Source organism: Pygoscelis adeliae, unplaced genomic scaffold (assembly GCF_000699105.1).
Source record: "Pygoscelis adeliae isolate BGI_AS28 unplaced genomic scaffold, ASM69910v1 Scaffold399, whole genome shotgun sequence".
Taxonomy (NCBI): domain Eukaryota; kingdom Metazoa; phylum Chordata; class Aves; order Sphenisciformes; family Spheniscidae; genus Pygoscelis; species Pygoscelis adeliae.
The window spans coordinates 431,507-454,850 of record NW_008825609.1 but is presented as its reverse complement, the minus strand read 5'-3'; the positions used below and the strand labels follow the sequence as shown (position 1 = coordinate 454,850).

The 23,344-nt window shown below is 48.3% G+C and overlaps 1 protein-coding gene across 1 annotated transcript; it reads left to right on the top strand.

Moving 5' to 3' along the window:
* Nucleotides 1-6,794: 6,794 nt before the first annotated feature.
* On the top strand, nucleotides 6,795-12,427 carry MB (myoglobin). The gene is made up of 3 exons (XM_009332595.1): nucleotides 6,795-6,967; nucleotides 10,643-10,865; nucleotides 11,564-12,427. The coding sequence occupies exons 1-3, from the start codon at nucleotides 6,873-6,875 to the stop codon at nucleotides 11,708-11,710; spliced, it is 465 nt and encodes a 154-aa protein (XP_009330870.1). The 5' UTR covers nucleotides 6,795-6,872; the 3' UTR covers nucleotides 11,711-12,427.
* The last annotated feature ends 10,917 nt before the right edge of the window (nucleotides 12,428-23,344 follow it).

The window sequence follows — 23,344 nt, the reverse complement described above, 5'->3', positions numbered from 1 at the left end:
GTTGGAGCTCATTAAAAGGCAAGTGTAAACATCAATACAAATGAGGGGTAGATCTTGGCTTCCCCATGGGCTCTTATCTTGCAGAAGCTCCGTACTTTGTGGATGAGAGGCTGTTTTGCAGGCAAAGGGAATAAAAAAATGTGTCTCTTTCCTCGCCTTTCACCCCACGAAAACTCAGGCAAAGGGGAATCCTAATTTGCGTGTGCTGTGCCACTGGCTAGACAGTGCTGCTTGGGGTTTTGGGGGATCACTTGATGGATATTTCTTTTACAAGCAATGCCTATGTAAGTAGCTCTGCCTACACCCCCAGCTAGCATGTGCCAGTCTGGCTATGTGACCAACCAGACCACAGAACTGATCTGGCTTTGAAATAAACTCTCCAAAAGACATACGCGGTTACTTTAAACCCAGACCAGTTCCTTGATCCGGTTCATTTCAAGCCTTCATAAAGAGCTGCGCAAGCATCACAGGGTGGGGGAGGCTCTGCTGGCATTGCCTCCAAATCCAACTTAAAAACATGCACAGCCTCATATTAAGTGCTGGTACCTTGAGGGCTTGCCCCGCTGGGGCTGGGCAAGGCAATTTGCAGCTGTATCACCCAATTTTACCATGCGGTTATGGGCTCTCCCATCCCTTTTTGGGAACCTGAGAGCCCACAGCTGAGCTGTGCAATGTGCATTGTGGCCTGGTTAATTCCTCTTCCTCGAGGAGCAGCTCAGAAGAAGTTTTCATTGTTGAGAGGGTTTAACCAGCAGCCAGGCACTGCCAGCTCCCTGCAGACTCTGGGCACGTATGTGTCCCTGGGACACATGAGTGTCCCGAGGAAGGGTGGGCTGCAGAAAGGGTGCTTGTTTGCACGGTGGCTCAGCTTTATCACCTCTGACGCTGCTCTTGCTCTGGTCTTGGCCATACTGCAGTTGCTGCTGCCTTTGCAGGTGTGTGAACCCCTCTCCAGCAGCACTCAGCCATGCCCAAAGCACACCCTGCACTCTTGCAGGGCAAGGCACCTTGCAAGGTCTCCCGGCACCCATATTCCCAAGGGGCCGTGAGGAGGGGGATGAGGACCCTGTCTGGCATAAGGCATGGTGTGGGAACAGCCACCCCCTCCAGCTGCCTGGATTTCAGTCTAACCTCATCATGAAAACCCAGCCTTGGCCATGCTGCAAGCATCTCTGTTACAGCTTCCTATGTGTTAGCTCTGAGCTACAGAGTTCAGGGTGTCAGGCAGACACACAATACTGCATGCATGTTGATTGCTTGACTTTTTTTTTTGCCCATGTGTGTTTTTGTGACCCTTGCCTTTTTCAGTTGTCCCTTGGCAAGCTCTAGCTATGGTATTTTGTTGGTGGTGAGGGATAAGGGAGGAATTCCCCTCTTGCTTTATTATTTCAGTAAGTAGTACACAAATCCCTGTGTGCCATTATGGTGTTATGAAGTTTAATCCACCTGAAGGGATTGCTGTATGCCACAGTTCCTTCATGTCTTCCCACTGACCCCTAGAGATCTCCAGGGTCTCACTAGTTTAATCCATGTTCTTACCTCCAAAAAATAATTTCCTCCCTTTGCTCCTGGGATGGGCAAGGCTTTAAAATCTGCCTGTTGTTTTCTAATCATAATCCTCCTTCCTTTAACTGCGCTCACAGTTTCCCACAGACATCCTCAGTCCTTTTGTGCTCTCATTTCCCAGCCCTTCAGAGGAGGTTTGCATCCCCAGAGGGAGCTCATGCAGCTTTGGAGACAGCCTCAGCTTCTATATCGGAGCCTAAATATTCTGGTCCTGGACTGCCCTGCTGCTTTCCTGCTTGTTCTCCCACTGGATCCATGTACTGGCCTGCAATAAGTGTCCTGCTTAGCCCAGATAAATGTTTTGTCCAGGTGCTGTGCAGTGTCACGTACACCATGCAATGTCTAGATGATTGCATGGGAGCTGTGGGTCATGCCTGCATTATCCTGCACACTTTCTGGAGAAAGAAAATGACTGAGTCATACAGTTGCCTGACTGATGGTCACCAAAGGCTGGATCCTGTGAGCACTGAAGTGATGGTAAAGCTACCTCTGACTTTATGGTACGGGGCCCGACCCCTGAAAGAATGCATGCCGAGGTACTGATAAGTACATAGCACAGCTCTGCAAACCCACAGCCCAGATCTTGTCCTGATGTGGAAATCTCCTCCTCCTAATCCTTCCTCTTCCTTTTAAGCAAGCGGCTCAGGTCACCTCCCAGCTGCTGAAATCCGTCAGTGTGCTGGAGCCCTGCCTGGAGGCATTGCTAAGAATAGTGTTGAAGAGCGAGGGGAAGAGAGGAGTGAGCCTGGAAGGGATTTGCCCACTGCCACCACAAGTTAGACTCCACCTTGTTTCCTGCAAGCGGCGGAGGCTATGCAATGTGTGCAGCTTCACACAGCGCTCTTATCCGACAGTCTCCTGATCTTCTGAATACTGAAGTCAACCGCACAGCTGCAGAAAACCCAAAGCTCTTGCCTTGCTATGGCTGTAAGATCCCGTTACTATTGCCCTTACCTCTCCGGCTAACGTTGCTGGGAGCGCAGGGTCTCACCTGTCTGTCTGGACGGGCTGAGCTGCAGGCTCCTAAAACAAAGTGCAAATGAAGCTCTCAGAAGCAGCCCTGTATCAGCAAAATGCCATAGAAACCAGAGCTGCGTTACGGAGGGCCTCTCCCCCGGCATTACGCAATAGGTCATTATGTAAGTTGGAGTTATATAATATCCCTGGCTTTCTTTTCGGCCCAGCCGGCCACCCCCCCCCCCCCCCGACCGCTCCCTTGGCAGAGCAGTGTGTGCCACGCTTATGTCACGCCACACTTTATACAACCCAGGGTCACGGCAGAGCTGGGGCCGCTGCCACTCCCAGCCACGGGACCCTCAGCTGCTCTCAGGGTTTTTTCTAAATTGTACTGTGGGGGAAAAGGCTCACCGAAAAGAAAAAATTATTTGGTCCAAAAAAAAAAAAATCTGTTTGCTGTGTAAGCACACAAGATGGTTTGGGTTGCTTTTTGAGGAAAATGGACTCGTTTTGGGAGCATCCCTCTCTCCTCCTCGCTGCAAAGTTTATTTCACAAACTTACTTCAAATGAAAATAATGTCTATGATTTCTGCTAGTGCCTCTCGCTTGGGTACACATTTCCCTACTTGCAGCAGGTCTGGCTGCAGAGAAGACGGGGCTAGAAATCATTGGCGATTTGTTATATTAACTGCCAAGGCAATGTGGGGGACTGCTGGGCTCTCTGATGTTCATTTTACAGGCCAGGGCTGAATTTCTCTCTTCACAACAGTGATACTCTAAGAAAAAAACTGAATGTGGCCAAACATACTTGGAGCTGGTCCCTCCCTGTGACTGGTGTGTGATTCCTATCGTGCCTCCCAGCTCTGCCCGGGCGGCTGTGCTCCGTATTAATAACTACCAAACAGCTGGTGTTTCTAAAACCATACCCAAGAGCCAGTCCTTGCTCTTTCACTGATGCTATCTGTGGGCTTGAGAAAGCCATAGAACTTCTTTGTTCCTCATAAATGGGGAAAACAAGTGGCTTTTCCATTTGCGGGATTGCAGCATAGTCTAAATTCATTAATGCCTGTAGAAAGGTTTGCCATCTGTTGAGGGAGGAGCCATGCAGAGGTGAGATTGCATCCACCATTTCTGCAGAAACAGCTCTTCCCCCTGCCTGCTGTGCCTGTTAGATGGGGGGGACCTCTCCTAAGCACCTTTTGGTGACATTTTTGGGTAGAAACCAGCCCCATGCAGCCCCTAGGACAGCCTTCCTCCTCAGCGGTACCCTGAGGCTTGACTGTGGCTCTGCTGCTGTCCCATGGGATCTTCCTCTGCCCCAGTCCCACCACCCTGTCGCTCTTCAGTCATCAAGGCTGGGGGGGGGGAAAAAGCAGCATCCTCTCCATGCCAGCGACCTGCTGCAAGGCTGGGGGCAAAGCCTCCTGGCCATGCCAGGGCCCTGCCGCCCCGACATGGGCCCCTTCTGAAGAAAACGGACCATCTCTACGTCCTGTGCTGAAAACAAGTCCCTTACAAAAGTTCTGCCATCTGCCACCCAACCGCGGCAAGAGCCCTGTGGTGCTGCCGGCACTGGGATGCCACAGTCCTGCATGTCCTGGGGTCACTCCCCTGCCTCCAAAATTTGAGGGCTACGTGTTGGCCACCTCCTCGAGCCTGCAGATCCCGCGTCGGGGCTTGGACGCGGCCTCCAGTCCCCGTGGCTCTGTCGCCCGTGGCCACTAGGTGGTAGCAAGACCTGGCCGACGGAGCCGGGCTGCTGCGGTGCCTCCTGCCGGGGCAGGGGGAGCCCCCAGGCGGGTACCCGCGCCGGGTGGTCTCGGTCCACCCGGGGGACTTTGCAACAGCACCCGCGTCACGCCAACGATGCACCCCAAAATGCGGCCAAAAACATTAACAACATGTTTTATGCTCGTTTAGCGAGAGCACCTCGTGTGTGGATGCAGCGCGCAGCCACGCGCGTCACCGTGGCTATGATATGGCCAGAGCTGTTTGGAATAGGTTATTTAATCACCCAGCGATTTTTAAGGGGGGCCGGCCGATATGTTGGCTCTCTGTAGTTTGTGTTTATCGAGATGATTATGCAAGTGATAGATTTTGCCCCAAGGGGGAGAGGAGAGGCCTGCAGATACTAAAATGTTACGTCCTTTACGCAGCTGCAGGGTTGAAGCGTGGTCTGGTGTGCTATAAAGCTTTTAGTATTTCTGTAGACTATTTATTTAAGCTCTAGGGAGAAGAGCTTATGATTTCATTTCATTACTACTTCACTTGTAAAAAAAAGCAATATGGAATCCCATACTCTTTTTAAGCCTTCTGACCATTTAACATTAATGTTCGTACCAAGACTGTTGGCTTCACAGCCCTGGGGAAAGCTACAGAGAGCGGAGAGTCGACCAATTTCAAATGAAATTATTATGGCAACTGAGTAGTTTCAGCTTGGGGAATATGACAGAGCTCGGTGCATAAGCAGCAGCCTCTCGTGTACCAGGAGCATGTTTCTGTCGTGTCTGAAACACGTGTAAAACAGTAAGGTCAGTATTCAGGATTCTACCCAAGGCCGAGCCTGGGATGGTGCAAATGCTTGTTTACTGCTACAAGGACTTGGGGAGTGAGGCTGCAGGTATGGGATCTCTCCCATCTCAGCCCTGCGCTGGGGAGACCAACACGAGGAATGAGCTGGAGGCGTCCTAAGCTCTCTTCCATCCGTTTAGCTTAGTTTAGGTAATTGGTAGTGGCCTGGCATTTGCGCAGGTAAATCAGGAGGAAATCTTGGCCTTGAAGTGTTTAGGATGTGGATTTTTGGATGTGAAGCAAACTGGTGCATAAAGGAGAGAGAAGGGGAGGATTGCAAGGTCACAGGTTGACTTAGCTGACAGAGGCTTGCAACATGTAACAGCCAAAATTCCCTTACCTCTAGACTTGGACACCAGCCGACACCTCCATTTGGCTTTTGCCACCCTTCTTACCCAAACAATTCCCCTGAAACCTGTGTTTCTGAGGGGTGTGAGGCTCTGTGCCTCAGTCCTCCTCACTGCCTGATTACCCTTGTACATGGGCACTTCCCTCCTCTTGCAAGGCTGGAGCAGGAAGACTGTTCCTGCGTTGCAGAGCGTGGACGGGTGCAGTGACAGCGATGCACCTCAGGTCCTGCAGCACTGTGGTAGGGACCGTGGGGTTGTATGCGGTTCTCCTGAGTCCCAAGGCAGGTTGTCTTCAGCCCTCGGTTGATGTTTCTTGCCTGCCAAGGCCTGCAGTGTGTGCCCCTTTGGAAACATCCATACAGCATGCTTCTGGACAGCAGTGCTAGCTGAGCTTTGTTATCGGGCTGTGCTCTGACTGCAGTCATCCCCTGGAAGGGATTAATCACCCCATTGGTGTGCCAGGCCATTATCAGTCCTGACGGGGCTGGAGGAGAATGGCTGGGAGGTGTCCCAAGGCACATCCATGTTGTTTGTCAGCCCGGTGGCTTTTCCTCCCGACATTGGTATTTGGCTTGACAGACATAGCCAGAGACCTTAACCCCTGTCTGGGTGCATGTTGAGTGAAGCCCTGCTGTGTCCTTGGGTCTCTGGCCTGCTGAAAATTACACTCCTGGCTCAGCTGTACATCTGTTGGCTCCAATATCCAGGCTTAGCCAGCGGCTAATCCTGAGTGTTCCCTGGAGAGGCAGGCAGAAGGACCCTGGTGTGCAGGTGCGGGGTGACTGGCTCCTATATAGCTTTTATCCCCTTCCTTCCTCCTGCAGAAGCTGGGAGATGCCTGGGCCAATGTGGATGTGGACATGTCTCTTCGAACACTGCTCTTCTCTATTAGTAAATGGAGTGCGTTACCCCAGGGGAAAAGGAGAGTGAGCTCAGCATGGGAAAGAAAAGGCCTTTGGAGCAATGGAGCTGACGCTACCAAGCCGTCCTGGTCTCTTCTCCCACCTGCCCTTAGCAGGCCAGGAGAGAGGGAGGTGGGGTGACCTTGGGGTGCTCTTCAGGACTCTCCTGCCATATAGCTTGACACTGTCTCTGGGTCCTTGGGAATGCAGGACAGGCTCCTGGCACTGTGTTTCGGCAGTGCCCTTTCTGTCTAGAGTGGGACATGTGCCAGTCCAATGCGAAAAGCAGGAATTATGCCATCAGTGGCACCCACAATAGCACCTGACCCAAAATAGCTTCCTAGAAAAAAATAGGGAGGCTGATTAGGTTAGACAAGCCTGAAAGAGAGTAAGACATCCATCTGATGATTGACAGGTGTAGGTCTGTGAGCAGGGGCTATAAATCCCGCGGGTGAGCTCTCTAGCCACCCTTCAGGGAAAGGCAAACGGCTGCAAGAGAGCACTCGGGACCTGCCTTCAGTGAACCATGGGGCTCAGTGATCAGGAATGGCAGCAGGTCCTGAGCATCTGGGGAAAGGTGGAGTCCGACATCGCTGGCCATGGGCATGCAGTTTTAATGAGGTAGGCAAGAAGCTTCGGTCTTAAGAGTAAAGCTTAGAGCTTTTGATAAGAGACCAAGGAAGGTGTATATTTAGTTTGGGGGCTTGTGTTTGGCAGTGTTTATTTCAACAGGCTGTTTCCTTTGTTGTAGGGTGGTGTTTTTTCCATTGCTATGGTTTCTGGGTTAAAAATTACTCACTGTGTAAAATGGCTGTGCTTCTGTCCTTCCATCTGTCTACGGGTGCAGGAGTGGGCCACTGCTGCTTTCAAAAGATGGTGGGACTTTGTCGCTCCCTCTGCCCGACCTGTTGGGAAAGCTCTGCTTTGGAGCCTCGTTGCCCAAGCACTGTGGCGAGAAACGCTGGAGTGAATTGTGTGTCCTGGGCCTTCAGATGTTCTGCACCAAGGATATGGGGAGGCAGAGAAAGAGGGGAGAGGAAAATCACCTCTGTGACAATTTTCTCAGAATCTCTGATTTCAGTAAAATTAACTGTGAATTACCTGAGTGTTTCCCTCTCCCACCTTATAGTCTCACCTGGCAGAGCCCTGCTCATCTTGCTTTTTGGCCAGAAATCTGGGTGGTAACACTTGTCCACTTCCTGATGATGAATTTGAGATCTGGGTGTGACACGAGGCACATCCTTCCCCCTGCTTCCCTCCTCCGTGATTCTGGGGTCAGAGTGGGAGCACTTGTGAGGTCTCCATCTGAGAAGACTCCCACCTCCATGCTGTCCTTGTGGTCCTGGACCCCACGAGGGGAACTCCCCAGGCACCAGCAGCAAGTCACAGAAATGCAACCTGGAAGAGACTTCAGGGCTGCAAAGTGGGAGACGACATTGGGCGGGCATTGGATCCTAGCCTGTCCTTAAAGACCAGCAGGGATGGAGGCTTTGAGGAGACTCTCCAGATCTCCCCCTCAGCCTGTGCTCAATACGATGTGCTGGAAGGGTACGGCTGCTGTGGAGAGCAGTGGGGATGTGGCACTTGCTTGGGGGATTTCCTAGCTTAAGCATGGCTATAGGAAGGAGCCCACACCATTGGCCAAATCCACTGTCCATTCAAAGCTTTTACAAAGATAAGCCAAAGCAGGGGGCTGTTTTATTTACCTTCTTTATCATGGCCCAGTTCAGCTGCCATTTGAAGTGGAGGGAAGGATGGGAGCAGCCAGGTGGCAATGTGATGGCTCTCCGCTAATGCAGTCCAGAGCAGGCATGCTGGAGGGTTAGCAGGAACCTGAGCCCTCCCCACTAGTCCATCTCTGTGAGGTGGCTACTTTGGCTCTGGAACTGCCACAAGACAGTAAAAGCAGTTTTCAATGGAAAAGGTAATACCATTTTTCTTACAGGTATCGTAGGGCATTAAATAAATAGACCCCACTTCCCTGTGACTTTGTGCTCCCCAGCCAACCCAGGTCATTTCTTGTTTCTTCAAGGGGTTTCTGAGGGAGGAGAGAGGCAGGGGAAGCCCAGCAGACATCTCTTAATTTAGAAATGTGTCCAAGTGTGCATTGTTAAAGACTTCTTAGGTAGATGTCATATCCTGGGAATATGTTTAGAAAACACTGATTCAACTGGAAGTTTTCCAAAGGAAACAAAAAAATACTCAGAAGAATTTTCAAGAGTCTCGGGAGTATATCATCTTTGGCAGACATGATTCAGGCATAGCCAGACACGACGGAGGGAGATTTTTAGAAATAACTCCATCTCATTTTAGTGTGCAAGGTTTTTTCATCTCTCTGGGTGGGACACAACCTGTGTCATGGAAAGATAGGAAAAAAGGAAAGGCTGATGATGTGGTGTGCTCAGCACCTGCTAAAGTACAGAAATCCTTTGGAGACCTTTGAAATGAAATGCCGGCAAAGACTGGTCATTCATTTACAGAATGTTTTTGCTGCAGAACAGCTTGTGTTTTCCATGTGCTTGAGGTATTTGTCAGTGTAGTTTAACCTATACTTACATCATACAGTGGAGAGCCTGGCCCTCATGGCAACATACTTAGGAGGAATGTCCAGTTCTAGATGGGACACAAGCCCTGGTAGTCCCAGCACCAGCATCCTCCCAAGGGCAGAGCAAGCATGCAACCGCTGTACAATGAGAGGGAGGCTGGTTTCATGGCTGAGGTCCTGGGCTGGAGCGCCAGACATTGCTGCAGGTAACTTGGGTAAGCCACTTCACAGATGTGAGCTGTAGGGCCCTGACGGTAAAGACAGACATTGCTTTTGCTGGTGCTTCAACTAGTTGGATTATGCCCATCAGAGGGTGTAGTACCTGAAAATAAACTTGTGCAAAGGAGCTGATGTCTCTCAACACCTAATTATTAGACTGCTCCTAATAATCAGGACAGGCAGTATCCCCTTTTCACCTCAACTCTAGGACTCTGGCAGGGAAAAGAGTGACATTTCCTACTAGTTTAGTTGCCAGTGGTGTCTGCATTCTGTCTCCTAGGAAATGCAGCAGGGAGGAAGCAGGGGGGACGACACTAGCCTGTTTTTTAGCCTTCCACCTTCTTGATTTAATTTCCATTTTGGGATCAGAGTGCCTATGTATAGCACTGCATGACATGGCACCAGCATGCCTGAAGGTCTTACGCTCTTGTTACCCATTTCCTCCCAAGGACTCCCTGCGGTGCCACAGTTCCCAATGGAGGGAACCACACTGCTGGCAGCTGGGCTGAGCTGGGGTGGTGGGAAAAAAGGGCAGGAACCAAATTCCTCCATGCCTGCAATCATAGGGTGGGGACACAGTAAGGTCTCCCATCCAGCTGATGTTCAAGAACACCTGAGTCCCAGATGTGAGGGACCTGAGGCTGGGGGCTGCTCCCTTTTTTTTGTGTATGAGAAGCCTCTAGAACTCTCCTTTCCTGGTCAATGCAGAGATGGGCTGGGAAGAGGGTCCTGGTGAGAGCCAGGGGTCTACAGGTTGGCTCCTCAGCAATAGTAAGTCAATGAAGACAGGTGGTTTTGTTTGGTTTTGTTTTGTTTTTCCTTCAGACGAATGCAAGAACTCACCTCTCAGTATGATGACCAGCCTTGGCTCTTGTCTCTATCTTAATACAGTTGACATAACCCAGGGGACTGGTGCCAAAGAGTTAGCAGAGCTATATAAAAAAATATGGACACTTGCTCTGTCACTCTAGTTGGACATGTTTAGGGCAGTGTCTCTGTCACAGCCACAGGGAATGGAAAAAGACAGCAGTGATCATGTTAGGACATGTGTAAGAGGATGGGATTACAGTAGATACAATACTCAAAGGGAGGTATGTCAGGAGCTTCTGCTCTCCAAAGACAAGAGCTTTTTATCATTTGTTAATGATAAAAAGCAGCCTGTACAAAATAAATAGAAAGGAAACTTCTGCACACAGAGTGTCATCAGGTTGTGGAACAACCTACCAGAGGAAGGATGAAAAACACTTAAATGAGATTCAGAGTAGGGTCAGATGCTTCCCTGGCTTACATACATGCTAAAAGGAGTGATTGTGAATGGTGGTAATTTGGAAAGGATCTAAAGGGTCAGAGTTCCCAGGTTAAAGTAACCTCTACTAGCAGGGACTAGCTAAGAGCTTTCTTTGGGGAGGGAAGTGGGTTATCACACGTTTGCCTGTCCATATACTGTGAAATACCTGGAGCAGCTGGACCACAGCTCTGGTCTGGATGACAGCTCTCTCAAGTCTCACAAGTCCCTCTACTTTTTTCCACAGACTCTTTCAGGATCACCCTGAGACCATGGATCGCTTTGAAAAGTTCAGAAACCTGAAGACCCATGATCAGATGAAGGGCTCTGAAGATATGAAGAAACATGGAGTTACCGTCCTTACCCAACTGGGCAAAATCCTGAAGCACAAGGGTAATCATGAAGCAGAGTTGAAGCCCCTGGCTCAAACCCATGCGACCAAGCACAGAGTCCCTGTCAAATATCTGGAGGTATGGAAAAGGGCAGGGAATCTTGGTGTCTGATGTGTAGTGAATGTGTGCAAGACAGCTATGTGAGAGTTGCGCTTTTATTTACTGATGGCTAGTTGGACTTCAGTGAGCTCTCCCTCAAGTCTGAGGTCCCTTGTGTACAGGCAGGAGGAGGCACAGAAAGGGCTCGTGGTATGCAAATGGTATGTGAATATCCAAGTTTAGATTTCCCATTCCAAACACCACATGCAGCCTGAGCAACCCTGGACAATAATAAAACAGCCCATGCAGCCTCTGCATGCCTGGGAAACTACATTACATAAGAACTGTCAGTGGCTGGACATGAGGGATGTACAATTTTAGAGTAAGCCCTGGAGGATCCATTGGAGATCAAGGCCCACAAAACTAAGTGTTTTACAAACACAGGGCATGAATTTTCAGCCTTAATGGATGAGGCAGACAAAGAGTGGGAACGGCCATGGTCTACTCAAGGTCATGAAGCAGATCAGCGTCAGAGCTAGGAATAGAGCCCAGTTCTTCTGCTCAGCCCAGGCTCCTTGCAAGCTAGACCTCACTGTCTCTCCAGAGACTGCAGGAAGGGCTACTGAATTAGCTCGGAGATATTTCCAGGCTCTGCAACCTATTTCTTAGCTTGGCTTTTCTGAAAATAAACCTTGACTGTCCCTTCTGTTTTTCTCTCTCTCTTTCCTTCCTCACAGTTCATTTGTGAAGCCATTATGAAGGTCATGGCTGAAAAACACTCTGCAGACTTTGGGGCTAATACCCAGGCTGCGATGAAGAAGGCCCTGGAGCTATTCCGACATGATATGGCCAGCAAGTACAAGGAGTTCGGTTTCCAGGGTTAGCACATACGCAGAGAGGGACACCAGGATGGAGGCCTGGCCACGCATCTTAGAGTAGCTTCCCCAGCACTTTTTGGACATCTCACAATTGGCCATCCAAGATGTGTGGGAAAGCTTTCATGAGAGGCCAAGGGTCACTCCAGGCAGCATAGAAGCACTCAGAGCGATATCCATGATAAACCGTTGCTTCCTGGCTTCATGTATACAAAAGAAATAATCTGCTCGCTTAGGAAAAATAATGTAAGAGGTTATCTGTGAGCTTCTGCCTATCCCTATCCTCTTTTTCTTTCCCCCTCCGCAAAACCCAGTCTCATCTGAGAGGGGAATGGCATGGGCAGAGATGAAGGGATGTGGAGGAACAAGGGGAGTGTTGGGAAGTGTGGTAAATGAGAAGGTGAAGGGATGACTCAGATGGTATGAAAGGGGTGTCAGGATGGGAAGCAGAGGCACATTCCTCCCACAGGAGAGACTGTTAGCAGGTTACTGTGGACAGCTTTCAGCACAGTATTACCTTGCTTCGTGGGGGTGAAGGCAGACAGTCTCCAGGGTCTGCCAGCTTGGAAACTTGCATTAGTTGCTAAACTCATGTTAGAAAAATTATAAAGAGCAGTAATCCCTGCGATCTGTAGGTTTCTAGCAGCCACCGCTACGCATCTGAAGTTCTGCTGCACTGGGAAGTAATGTATGTGTTTCTCGGAAAATAAAAATTCCTGCACCAGTGTCGTGTGTTTGCTCCTGGCTTTACAGGCACTCCAGTAAGAAGTGGGAGAGATGGAGAAAGTGGAAAGGTGTTTTGCATATGTATCCGGCTGCACCACAACCTGCGGTGCCAGTCCATGACTTGAGCAGCACATGGCATTTGTCTGAGCCAGGGGACTCAGGCCACACAGGTGTCACCACCAGGTCATGACTGGTGGTGACCACCAGTCATGTCACCACCAGGTCATTACTGGACTTCACAACACAAAATGGCAGCCTAGACTCAGCTGAAGTTGAGAGAAATGCTCCCTGACTAAAGGCCATGGCCACTGCTGCACAAGGGGAGGGACATGGTGAGGGAAGGCCCTTTGCTTATTTACGGGGAGGTAGCACGTGCAAGCGGCCTCAGGTCCCAGCAGCAGCACAGTGTGTTGCTCCCTCCAGGCAATGGAAAGCCGGGCTGCTTAGCCCAGGAGGAAGGTTGCAACGGCAGTGTATGCTCTTAAGACCCAAGCTTCGGTTTCCGTACCATTTTGCAGTTTTGTTGGGGTGTCTCTGTGGTCCATACTGCACTGTGTATACAAACATAAATGGATGTCCCATGGGGGAGCTTAACAGACACAGAGCAGCAAGGCACCTACTTCTGCCCATTGCCCTCTCCCCATCCTGGTACCACAGTGAGGTACAAGTGACCTGATTTTACTGAAGCTGGGGAGAGGCTGAGGGCCACATTGTGCCTAAGGCTGCCCCAAGGTTAGTCAGAAATGGAGCCTGAAGAGGGTTTTTGAGTGCAAAGCTTTGACCTGACACCCAGCTTCACAGCAGACTAGCTGACTCTTTGGGAATTGTGCCATTTCTCTGGCTGGACCTAGTCAGAGGGGCAGTTATACCCCACAGTGAGCACTGGGGTTCTCATTCCCTCCTCTTCCTCCATCCCCATCATCCAGCTCAAGGCCTCAGTGGTATGGTGCTGCGGTCTCTTCTGGCATATGCACTCAAGCTGTCCCCATGCAAAAAGCAAGGTGGATGAGCAGCGTGCTGTCTTTCTGTGTATTTGCACAGGGTCGAAAGCATTCATAGCAGGGTCACATCTTCCCACAGCAGCGGGATGCTACAGAGGCAAACAGCTGGGTCGTGGCTAGGGGAAATGCATGTAGTCGACATGGCTGCTCTTTTCTGGTATGGAGAAAGTAATGCGCCTTATCTCACAGAGATAGTGTGAAGGCAAGCATAAGAAAGAAAAATGAGGTGCTCAGTATTAGGAGCTACTAGCAGGGTCTGGTTCAAAGTGCTCCCTGCAACACTGTGTGCAGTGGAGACAGAGAAGGAGCCGCCAGCTCCCTTAAAAAACAATCCTGAACCAGCATGATCTGCTGTGGTCAGGGCAAAGGCCACAAAATTTCAGTCTCTGAAAGGTAAAGGAATTAATTCCTTCCCAGAACAGAGCATCTCTGATTTCTTGCTCTTTACAAATCCTCACCTTACCTCTGGGAGCTTGCTTGGGGTTTCAACCTTTCAGAGAGGGTCACAAAAGCATATGCTGTCACCTAGATGAAGTTACAGCCAGGTGGTCCCTGGCTTAAGCAACTTGCTTCGTCTGACTCCAGTCTAGTCTGTCTGGCTTTGCAGGGAGGGCAACCTATTTAATTAACATCTAGGATTGCCTGTCCAACACACTAAGATTTCCTGCCAGTGACAACAGGGCTACGGCAGCTGCCTCTGTCAGTCTGAGTGGGACTGGAGTCATCACAAGATATTTTTATGTAGGGAACTGCGGTGGAGGAGGGAGGGTTTGCATATATGTTGTGCCTAGCTACTGGCTATTAGGTACCTGGAATAAATGTCGGTCCATCGAGAGCACTGACCTTTCACTGCCTGCCTTACCCCCCTGTGTCAGTGCACTAGGGACCATTCTTAAACCTGGGCTGGTCAAATGTGGGGCCTGATGTAGGTTTTCCGATTGTGCCTATGGCCCAGTGAAGATGTGCAAGCTGAGATGAACCAGCAAGTTCAGATACCAATAACAGTGGCGCTATCTCTAGCAGGCTCAGTGGGTTGTGATGCTTGTGGTGAAATCCATGTGTCTGCACCTTTGCTACTCTGGGTACCAGTATGCCCTTGGCTGCAGTTCTGACACAGTGTAGCAATATATGTAATTCCCACACAGTGAGTCTATAAAGCTCCTGCCGTAGCCCCTGCTTTAGTGACAGGGGAAGTTTCCTAGAGGAGAGGGGGTGGTGAGGAAAGGGTTTTTCAGCTCCATGCTATATTGATTCAGCATCTGTGTGGGAGTCACTATGCTACTAGCTCCTGTAGCTTTTCTGGTTCATGTATGGGACAAAGTCCCTTAGTAGAGATAAACCATATCAGCGTAAGTGCAGAAATTTTCCTGCCTCCTTTCCAGGAATAGCTTTACATAAGGAGGATGGGTCCCAGGGGCTTGTGCCCAGCCCTCATTAGCACCATTTGGTGTCACATACACGTTCCCGGTCACACGATGGGATATGGATTGTGTGGCTACCAGAGCCTCCTTGCTCCAGCACATAACACACTGACTACAGTCAGGTCAGGCTTATGGCGGTCCTATGCTTTCCATGCACTCCTGCTATTTCTTTTATGCTAATAATGCTGTTTCTGGCAGCAAATGGGTTATACACCTGCATCTACCCTTAGGCTGAAAAACATCCTTGCTGCTTCGCACTTGACATACTATTTTTCTCCCACTGCCGCGGTTTCCATTGCACAGCAAAGCTCCCCATGGCACCGAGCCAGTGACCTGTCTGCGTTCTCTCAGGCTTTGGTGTCAGACACCAGAGATGCATCAGGATCTCAGACGCAGGGAGCAAGACCTCACTTCCCAGGTGCTGTGCAAATGAGCCAGTCAGCCCCAGCCAGGGTGCAACAATACTGCAGGCTGCACTGCCTGTCCCCCTTGTCTTTACTTCTGCCTGCTAATCCTGCCTGGCTCCAATACACCTGCCAATGTCAAGTGGCATCAAGGAGCAAGTGCTGGGGACCATACTATTAATCCTGTGATCTGTCTCTTGGTCACCGCAGTGGGAGAAAGGGATGGGGCTCCAGTGACTAATTATGCTAAATATTTAGCACATTAGCATGAAACTTGTGGCATTCTTCATGTTTGCATCTTCCTGCAGGGCTAACGTGAGGAAAGGGCAGGGAAGTTTCCAATCCACATCGTAGTCACTGAACAGATACATCTGGTTTCTGGTTATTGAAGAACAGACAGTGCCTAAAGGATGTAATGTCTATATAGCACTGTAGTTCAATAAGGACACTCAAATGCTCACCTATACTACGCTTTCAGATGAGGATTATTTTTGTCATGATCCCTATGGTTTCTGCCACATGGCCAAAACCTGTCCCTATGTTATGCCACTGAGGAAAAGAAACCAGTGGTGGAGACAGGTGTTTCTTTGATGTAGGCTTGCTTGCCCATAACATTTTTTTCAGACGTTGCATGGCATTAGAGCATATCCTCCACTTTCCTGGACTCATTCCTCTCAGGTTTGCTCAAGGCTGCATCATTGCTTGTTCAGACTGCGCAGGGCTTAACAATCAGAGTCTGTGCTCCTTCTCAGACTGAGCACACACACACATATGGATATCTATACACAAGCACCAGGTTCCCAACACACATCATCAGTAAAGCCCCTCTGTCCAAATCCTGCAGATTACTGCACGCTTGTGTGCTGGTTCTTCATTTGAGAGGATGATATATATTAGTTCTCACATTGTGCTTAAATGAAGTGTGGCTGTGAAACCAAGTTTTGCTAAGGTCTAACCAAGTGAGAAGACAGACTGTGCAAAGACATGGCACCTGCAGAGTACTGGTAAGTAGCGGAGTGTTAAATTTCATTAAGGTGTGCTGGCAGAGTCAAGGAAGCTACCTGGAACTACATTAAGTGAGAAGAGAAATCCCAATCAACCTCTTTTATCCAACAGGCTAATAAATGAGCATTTATGAATGCATGTATATGAGCATTACAAGAGAGTCACAACAATGCAGCCTTCCTGACCTGCACATAAATCCCTCCCTTCCCTGTGATCGTAGGCACAACAAGCCCATCCCCAAGTCCTGTGACTTCTATAAAATCCTTATCTAAATGTCAGTAAAGGTGACCTTGTGGCTTTTTAAAGCAGTGCTTTATAGTCACTTGGCTACACTATACCAAAGTCCTTTCCCAGTTTGGCTTTCATCCCCTGTAAATATACAAACAGAACAGGCTGCCTCCACCTTACCCCCCAGTCCTTTAGAGGCCATTCACAGTAAGCAGAGGCAGCTCTGGGGCTCTGTTGGGCAAGGTATGCCCTGGCACAGGGCACACCACTGTGCCTATAGCTAGATGGATAATGCAATGTGTATTTGGGAAGAGGATGGTATTGGACTCTTGGTCCCTCCCACCATGTCCCAAGAAAAGCACCTCATGCTGAGAGAAACAGCAGTTCAGCTGGCCGAATGGTCACTTGGGTTATGCCCATGCAAATGCAAATGGAAGTGCTGCAAGGTCAGTGGGGACAGCCTAGACATGAGGTTATTCCACTTCATTTAAGGCACTGGCTCAGATACATGTCATGGGGCTGTGGGGCTAGTTTACTGGATTTGTCCAGAGCTGATGAGAGGAGGCTGTTACTGGTATGGCTACCCTGCAATCCAGCAGTAGACATGATTCCAAAACAGTTTTCCAGTTAACTACCTCAGGTATTAAAAATGAGTGGAACACAGATACTCTTGTCTAGGAATTTGTGAATTTACCCAGGTTGTAGGGCTGAGAAGGGGCCTGTAGCTATGCTGTTATTGATACCCAAGAAGGCTACTTTAAAGCTAATACTGGCATGTATATCTTAGCTGCAGCCTTATGTCTGGAGTAGAGCTTAAAGAAAATTATGCCCATTCCCCGTTTCCCCTCTGCAAGGAAAGCTCCGTATGAATGCAGCTGCTGGGTGCCTGATCTTATTTTAGATCGTCCTTAAAGCAGCTTAAAATGTTCTAGTGACAGAACAGCTATGGGAAGAGCTTCTGGATTATTAGCACTTAATTCTCTATGCCTCCATGCTTAACTTGTGGATCTCCTGTTGCTTCCTGGTGTGTATAAGTAATGGTGCTTTTATTCACTGAAGTTTTTCTGTCTTCTGTCCTCCCCCAACATGTCTACCTGTTTCCTTCTTCAAGCTAAATTCCAGCATCCAAACTCTCACCAAAGGCGTGGAAAATTCCTGGAGCTGTTACCCTCACTAAGATCTGGGATTGCTTTGCCCAGGGCTTGCATGACAGCAGGCTTGTCCTCTTGGCTCTTGGTGAGCTTTTGGGTTATCTGGAGAGTTAGCTGATATGGTGTCAAAGTGGGTCTGTATTTTTTCACTCACCTCTCAGCTGGATTAATAGTCTGGTGCCCTTTGAGGGATGTAGTATGTCATGGATTAACTGTGAGTTGGCTGGGGAGAAGGGAGAAAAAAAAACAATGGAGCTTTGCCTAAACCAGCCATACTGTGTCACTGCAGAGCCTGTGGGAGAGCCAGCGCTGAGCAAAGGGTTTGTACCAGACATGCTCAGACAAGCTGTACAGAGATGGAGGAAAAGCAGGCAAGGCATGGCATGTGCCATGCTTGCAGTTACCCCCTTCTGAGGGCAGACGGATCTGTGGGGTCGGTAAGGAAGATGAAAAATGAAACGCAGGTCAAAAATGGAGGAACAACCGCTCGTTCCAAAGGCTATTAAATAGCCCCAAAGGCTATTTACTGCTATCAGTGCCTTCTGAAGAGCAATAGCATCATTCTGACAATTGCTCTGCTGTAACGCGATGGAGGGAGTTTCCTAACGTAAGCTGGTAATGTGTGCTTTTGTATGAGAAGAAAGATGGACTTGGAGTTTTCTCATGGTGCTAGCACTATAGATGTGATGCTTTCACAAAGTTGGCCCATAAATCATGAGAAAGAAACTTTTTGTGCATTTTGGTTTTGCCTTGATAATAGCACGTATTGCTAACCCAGCTAATCCCCCAGCTAATTTCAGCATGTCACATTTAAGCTGCTGCCCCTCTGCCTTTTGCCATGTTCCTTCTACAGCTGAAATGATCCCCCCTCAGTGCATAAAGTCATCAATTTTTTTCTTTCCAGTTAAAATCCTCTGTCCCAAAATGGAGTTCTTTGTAACAGTCACAAACTGCTAGCTCATAACAACAAGAACGATTAGAAAATAATCCTTAACATATTTCCTACTATGTTTTTTCTAGTTCAGCTATGCTGTAGCTTCCTTGTCTGTTTTAGATCAGAAACTTGTTGACTGTGAGTGTCATCTGGGACAAGCTCTGTTGTGACATTTAATGGCAATTAAGAACCCTGTTTCATCCTGTTTAAAACTCTCAGTCTATAAAATGCACTATCTGAAACAGCACCCTTCTTTCAATATGCCTGTTATTTGCTATACTGTTTTTACCTTAGCCCTTAGTTAGAGACCTATCTGTGCTTTCCATCTGCAGTACTGTGCAATTAGCCCCATTTTACAGAGGGCAAACTGAGGCAGAGCCAGGCACCAGCACATCCATTGTTTCATGCTTCAGTCATTCAGCTGTCCACTAGGCCAGGCTGCAGACTGCATGACAGAGGATAATTGTGAGCTTCTTGTGTAGGAAGACATGTGAAGTTGAGCCATCTGCCAGTAAGCAGTTTTTGCTTTGATGTGGTTGCATTTCAGCAGTTGTCAAAGGACATCCTGTACGTAGATGTTCAGTTGAAACAGTGGTGTGGTGTAAATACCCAGATAGATTACAGATGCTGCATACAAAGCAAAGCAGTGTAAAGATCTTTGGGCTGAACTTGGAATGAAGTGCTCTGGAGATTAATGAGTTATGGTATCCCTTGGGACACTGCTAATCTTCTCACTTCCAAAGAAAAAGGCCCTAGACTGAGATAATAAAGGACATGAATATCTAAAACAGATTACTGGCAGAAGTGAGGTCCCTAAATCCAAGTGTATGAACCTCAGATCCTCCTGCGCAATACTTTACATGCTTACATTTTCATCTGTAACCTCCTCCTTGATTTCTAACATTCTGCCTCTGCTATGCCCTGATCTTCCACCAGCTTGGGTGGTCTAAGCCAACCAGTGTTCATCTGCCTAAATTCATTTATAATCCTCAGAAGTGACCTTCCTCTGCCTAATCTGGCAGAAACCAGTCATACTTTGCCTACATCTGATTGCCAAAAAGTGCAGTTCCAGCCACTTCCATCCAACAGTGTGGTTAGTGAACAAAGTTCAGGTGTATGCCTGTTATCACGTAGATCACTCAGCTCATACTCCTCTGGTCTTTTAAAAATGAGCTGTCCTTTCTGGAAAGGGCTTGCCTTCAGGAGACAGGTCTGGGTGATGAATCCCTGCCTGAGTTGGGTGCATAGGCTCTAAAGGAGTAGGCTTTAAAAAAAGAAAAAAAAACAGAGCTGGGTTTCATACTGGCTGTACTTACATAGCCCTCCCCACTCAACACATGGCTGGCTGAATCCTTTTTGAACCACCAAACTCTCTAGTGGTGTGCTAGAGTCCTAGGCAAGTAGCTCAGTCTTCATATTCTACTCCAGCAGCCAGGGCTGTCTGAAAGCCTTCATCCACCTTTGAGGCTGTCGCTATCTTGATGGGACCACTCCTTCCCAAAGGGCGTCTCTTTGAAAAGTAAAATGGAGAGAGGAGGGAGAAAAGATTTCAGTGCCTATCATTAACTGACATACTGCAAACATGAAGGATCTGTTTGGGAACAACAGGCTATGTGAGAGCCTGCTATATGTTCAGAGTTTGTTTTTTTTTCCCTGTGAGCTATGCTTGCAACTTTCCCTCCGACCTCATTGACAGTAACATGTGGATCTACCCGCACTCACAATTCTCTATGGAAGAGAGCTAGTGCAACAGGAGAAAGAGGGTTTTCTTTCCTCATTGCTCTGTTTTGAGGATAGCTTGCAGCTGTGCCTGACTGGAAGGAATTTACAGATCTCATGTATGATGGTTGAGAAACATTTCCTCTCCTAACTTCATCATGTCCGTGTTCATACACATAGTGGCTCATAACTGAGAAGTCTTCAGTACCAATCTTTCTGGCAACATACAGCAGGGAAAAATAGATGGAAATGGAAGCAATGCTTTTTCTTTTCCACCTACAGTCAGGTTGGAGATGGACAAATCTCCTGTCTCTCAACACTGCATCCACCTCAGCAGTAAGGGAGTTAATTATATCTGTGAAGAACAGTGTGTTAGAGCCTCTCAACGTTAGAAACAGACCAAAACAGAGTAAGTGCGTGCTGCAGGGTACATCATCCTTTCAAGCACTGATGTTGGTGAGATAAGAGATAATACATACTTGAGAGTATATATTGAGAGAGAGAGAGAGAGAGAGAGAGAGAGAGAGAGAGAGAGAGAACCTACATCACTTGTATCTTGAGGGCAGAGCATCTTAGAAATAAATTTAAGGAATAACCTTTCTTTGGGCATTTAATTTCACTCCTGTTGGGAGTGCTTAGCTTACAATTAAGTCTGCAATGAGAACGTGTGTGTGAGTGGGTGTGCGTATGTATGTACAGCACAAAGCCTATAGTTAGTACACAGAACTGAATGTCTTGTTCTGGAGCCCCAAAAGTACACAGCCTCTCAACACTCATTAATTTCAGTGGGTGTAAGGCCTTTCAAAGACCTGGATTCATACAGCCATTTTTTTGCCACAGGCTTGGGACCACTCATTTCATTCTGCTCATGATGCAGTAGAAACTTGGAAACCAGCTCTGCATCTATTAATCAGCTGCAGTATGAGCCCCTTTTATTAGTGCCTTTTGTGGCAATAGCTGTGATCTATTTAAAGTGCTAAGCCTTCAAACTGCAGTTACCTGCAGCAGATGTAGCAGAAGCAGATATCCATGGAAGTGAGTCAAAATGAACTCATCACATTGCTGCTCAAAGGCTGGGCTCCATCCCAGTCAGTGACAGTTACCCAACTCTTGCCACGTGAAGGTGGGCTTTGGTTACTTCTTTGGTGGTTTGGGACTGGAGGGAGGCTAGGTTTCCTGGGGAAGTCCTGCTGCAATTTATATTCCCTGCTTCATATTTACTCTCTTTCATTTCTCCCCCGTAGAGGGCATTCAAGGAGAAGGAGACACTGCTGTTCTCGTGGCCTAGCTCTGCATCCTCAAAGGCGTCATGGCTAAATCTATGTGGCATGAGTGCCAGCCTCAGTCCTAAGTTAACAGCAGCAAACTCATTCTCAACTCAGCAGGTGGTCCTTAAACATGAACTTTAAAGCTGCATGGGTGGGTAAGTTGTTGCAGGAAACCAGAGGGGCTCAGACAGATCTTTTTATAGGAGAAACTGCTACCAACCATCTTATTTAACTCACATTTTCTGCGCTAGACTGATTAGTGTCAGAGCTGGCCAAGTGCAGGGTTTCTCTGCTTGGACAACAGCCTGGTGGGACACCATGGAGGGCTATTAAGAATTCTGAATAGTAAAGGTTTGGCTACAAATTTCTATGTAAACCAAGGCTCATACTCATCAGAGTTTTTCCCCGTTAGGTTGTTCTCATTGGGGTGAGACTGGAGCAAATGGAGAAAAGAGCAAAAGTGGCACTAGGTATGCACTGTGTGGAGGCAGAGTGGTGTCCTTGTGGTGTGTCCTGACCATGTAATGAGTGGTGTTCCTCAAGGGTCCATACTGGGACCAATACTATTTAATATTAATACTATTTAATATTAATGGCATAGATAGTGGGATTGAGTGCATCCTCAGCAAATTTGCAGATGACACCAAGCTGAGTGGTGCAGTTGATACACTAGTGGAAAGGGGTGATATCCAGAGGGACCTTGAAGGCTTAAGAAGTGGGCCCATGTGAACCTCACAAAGTTCAACAAGGCCAAGTGCAAGGTCCTGCACACGGGTCGATCCCCGATATCAGTACAGACTGGATGATAAATTGATTGAGAGCTGCACTGCAGAGAAGGACTTGGGGGTACTGGTGGATGAAAAGCTGGACATGAGCCAGCAATGTGCGCTCACAGCCCAGAAGGCCAATCGTATCCTGGGCTGCATCAAAAGAAGCGTGGCCAGCAGGTCGAGGGAAGTGATTCTCTCCACTCCCATGAGACCCCACCTGGAGTACTGCATGCAGCTCTGGGGTCCCCAGTACAAGAAAGACATGGACTTGTTAGAGTGAGTCCAGAGAAGGGCCATGAAAATGATCAGAGGGCTGGAACACCTCTCCTGTGAAGAAAGGCTGAGAGAGTTGGGGTTGTTTAGCTTGGGAAAGGGAAGGCTCCGGGGAGACCTTTTGCGGCCTTTCAATATATAAAGAGGTCTTATAAGAAAGATGGAGAAAGACTTTTTGCTAGGGCCTGTAGTAACAGGGCAAGGGACAGTGGTTTTAAACTGAAAGAGAGCAGATTGAGATTAGATATAAGGAGGAAATTCTTTACTATGAGGGTGGTGTGACACTAGAACAGGTTTCCCAGAGAAGTTGTGGATGCCACATCATTTGAAGTGTTCAAGGTCAGGTTGGATGGGGTTTTGAGCAACCTGATCTATTGGAAGGTGTCCCTGCGCATGGCAAGGGAGTTGGACTAGATGATCTTTAAAGGTCCCTTCCAACCCAAGCCATTCTATGATTCTGTGTCTCCTCTCCCTGCTGGCTTGTCATTCTGCTTTTCCAGTCTGCCCATCTCATCAGTGCCTGGATGAATGAAATGATCTCATCCTCAAACAGGAAACAAGAAATAAAGTATTTAAGTACCATACACAGTACTATAAAGTACTGTAGCATCACGGCTGCAGTCTTGTTCCTGTAGGCTGCATACTGACATGGCAGTTATAAGAACAAATACAGTTTATGCTTGCTCAGAAGTTCCTGAAAGGCACATCCACCTCATGAATGCACTTTTACATTTCCAAAGGCA